Source organism: Alligator sinensis, unplaced genomic scaffold, assembly GCF_000455745.1.
Source record: "Alligator sinensis unplaced genomic scaffold, ASM45574v1 scaffold453_1, whole genome shotgun sequence".
NCBI lineage: Eukaryota > Metazoa > Chordata > Crocodylia > Alligatoridae > Alligator > Alligator sinensis.
The window spans coordinates 1,040,967-1,043,234 of NW_005842485.1; the positions used below are offsets into that span (position 1 = coordinate 1,040,967).

At 65.6% G+C, this 2,268-nt stretch overlaps 1 protein-coding gene across 2 annotated transcripts in view; it reads right to left on the reverse strand.

Moving 5' to 3' along the window:
• Window positions 1–2,242, reverse strand: part of SFTPB (surfactant protein B) — a 3,368-nt gene extending 1,126 nt beyond the window's left edge. Inside the window, exons 1-4 of one of the 2 annotated variants that reach the window (XM_025212794.1) lie at window positions 1,546–2,242; window positions 1,255–1,382; window positions 1,070–1,141; window positions 87–203 (exon numbers count right to left, since the gene is read on the reverse strand). In XM_025212794.1, coding sequence (XP_025068579.1) covers window positions 87–203; window positions 1,070–1,141; window positions 1,255–1,382; window positions 1,546–1,594 — 366 coding nt within the window. In that variant the 5' untranslated portion in view covers window positions 1,595–2,242. Of the gene's footprint in view, window positions 1–86; window positions 204–871; window positions 1,142–1,254; window positions 1,383–1,545 lie in introns of both variants that reach the window. The other variant, XM_025212793.1, reaches the window with a different exon arrangement.
• Window positions 2,243–2,268: the final 26 nt, after the last annotated feature.

The window sequence follows — 2,268 nt, forward strand, 5'->3', positions numbered from 1 at the left end:
CCCCCCCCCAGAGGTGTCTGGCCTCTCTCCCAGTCCCTGGCCCTGCACCCACCTCCTCACCCCAGGCACCCAGAGCCCGCCCATACCTGGGGGTCAGCATAGGCAGCGTGGAGACCTTGCAGCAGCTGGCGCAACAGTGGGTCACGGCTCCAGGCAGGGCCTTGGGGGCACAGCCCCAGCTGGGTGCAGACAACTCCGGGCTTCTGGGGGGCAGAGTGGGGTCACGGGGCCCCAGCCTGGATGCCTGGGTTCTCTCCCAGGCCTAGGAGGGGATTGGGGGCTGAGGGATTATAGCAGGGGGGCTGGGAGCCTGGATGTCTGGGTTGTCTAGCTTTAAGAGAACTGGGATCTGGGGGTTAGAGTGGGGACCCTGGACACCTGGGTTCTCTTGGAGGCTGGAGCCCTGAACTCCTGGGTTCTTGCAGGGGGGTCTGGGGGATAGAGCAGAAGTGAGGTGAGACGCTGCGTCTCTGTGGGGGTGGTCTTGGGAAGTTAGAATGGGGAGGGCCTGAGAACCTTGACATCTGAGTTCTCTGAGGGGCTGAGAGCTGGGGGACGGCCCCTGGAAGCCTGGGTTCCTTGAGGGGGAGCAGGGACACCCGAATGCCTGGGGTCTCTAGGAGGTCTGGAGGGGTTAGAAGAAGGCAAGCTGTGACCTCAGATGCCTGGGTTCTCTGCAGGGAGCAGGGGCACTTGGATGCCTGGGTGCCCAGGCCATCTCCCTGAGGGGTGTGGGGGTCCCCCTGGGTCCCTGCCTGGGTTCAATTCATGCCTCAGTTTCCCCAGCTCCAAGGGGCTGCTCCACCCTCCCTCCCAGTTCTGGCCAGTGGAGTGGAGGGGGAGAGAAGGGGGGGCTGCACTCTGCACTTACGACTTGACCCTCCAGGGAGGCGAGGAGGAGGGCAAAGGCCTTGTCCACCAGCTCCTGGCACACGGGCACTATTGTAGGTATCGGCAGCGCCTGGCACTTCTGGCCCAGCGCCTGCTGCGGTGAGCCGGGGTGGGGGGAGGTGTCAGGGTTGTGTGGCATAGGGACCTCCCCGCAGCCCCCCAGCCCTGCCCTGGGTACCTTCACAGGTGATTCCTGCAGCATGTGGGTCAGGAGAGTGACGACCTGCTCGCAGTCACTGCACGTGTCCTCCTGGAGGGGCAGCCAGGCTTGGGGCTGTGCCAGCACCCCTCAGTCCCTACCTACAGCCCCCCTAGCAGTACCCCTCACTCCCAACCTGGAGTCCCCGGCCCCTAGGCACCTACAGTGAGGGTGCGGTCCCTGCCCAGCTGGGCACACAGCTCCAGGGCTCCACAGCGCTGGGCCGCAGCCAGGCTCTGGCACCAGGTCGCGGGGCCCCCGGCGCAGTCCTCGGGGGGCAGTGCAGGCAGGGCTGGGGGGAAACATCCATCAGCACCCTAAGGGGGGGGGAACCTAGGCATCCAGGCTCCTAGTCCTGCCCCCCCGAGCTGAAGGTGTCCAAGGCCCGATCCTTGGCCCTAGGGGAGCCCAGCTCTGGTGGGGGAGCTGCCCCAGCTGCATGGAACAGCCCCCACCTGAAGCTCCCCAGAGCAGAGCGAGCAGCAGCAGCTGGAGCAGGTCCATGGTGGAGCAGCCTGCTACTGCCCCAGAGGGCTTCCCTATATACCCCAGGGCAGGGACGACCTAGGCTCAGCCCACAGCCAGGGGGAGGGAGGGGCTGTGCCCTCCCTCCCTATGCCCCTCACTCTTGACCCGCAGCTCCCTGCTCCCTCAGCCCTGCTGGTGACCCTCACTAGTGCTCCCCAGCCTTGCCAGTGCCCCTCACTCCCAACCCACAACCCCCTGCTACCCTAACATTGACCTCCAGTTTCTATGCCACCCCACCCCCCTGCCGCTGAGACTCCAGGGTCCCCAACCAACCCAGCCCAGTCAGCACTGGTCCCAGCAGCACCACCCCACCTCCCCCAATAACCTCCTCCCCTCCACTGACAGCCCTAAAACTGGGGCTGGTCTCAGCATTGATCAGGGCCATGACTATGGGGAGGGAGTTGGGTCTGTGGGGGTCAATTTGGTGGTGCTAGGAGCCTGGACACTTGGGTTTTCTCCCAGGCCACCCCCTGCCCAGCCTGGGGCAGGAACCTCGTGCCTGGGCCTTGCCCAACTGAGCAAACAGCCCCTGAATGGAGCCATTCATGCCCCAGGTGGGGAAGGGAGGGGGCTATTTGTAGAGGGGGGGTTGATTGCACTGACTTATCTGGCAGGACCCCCCCCCCCCCCCCCCCCCCCCCCCCTCGAGG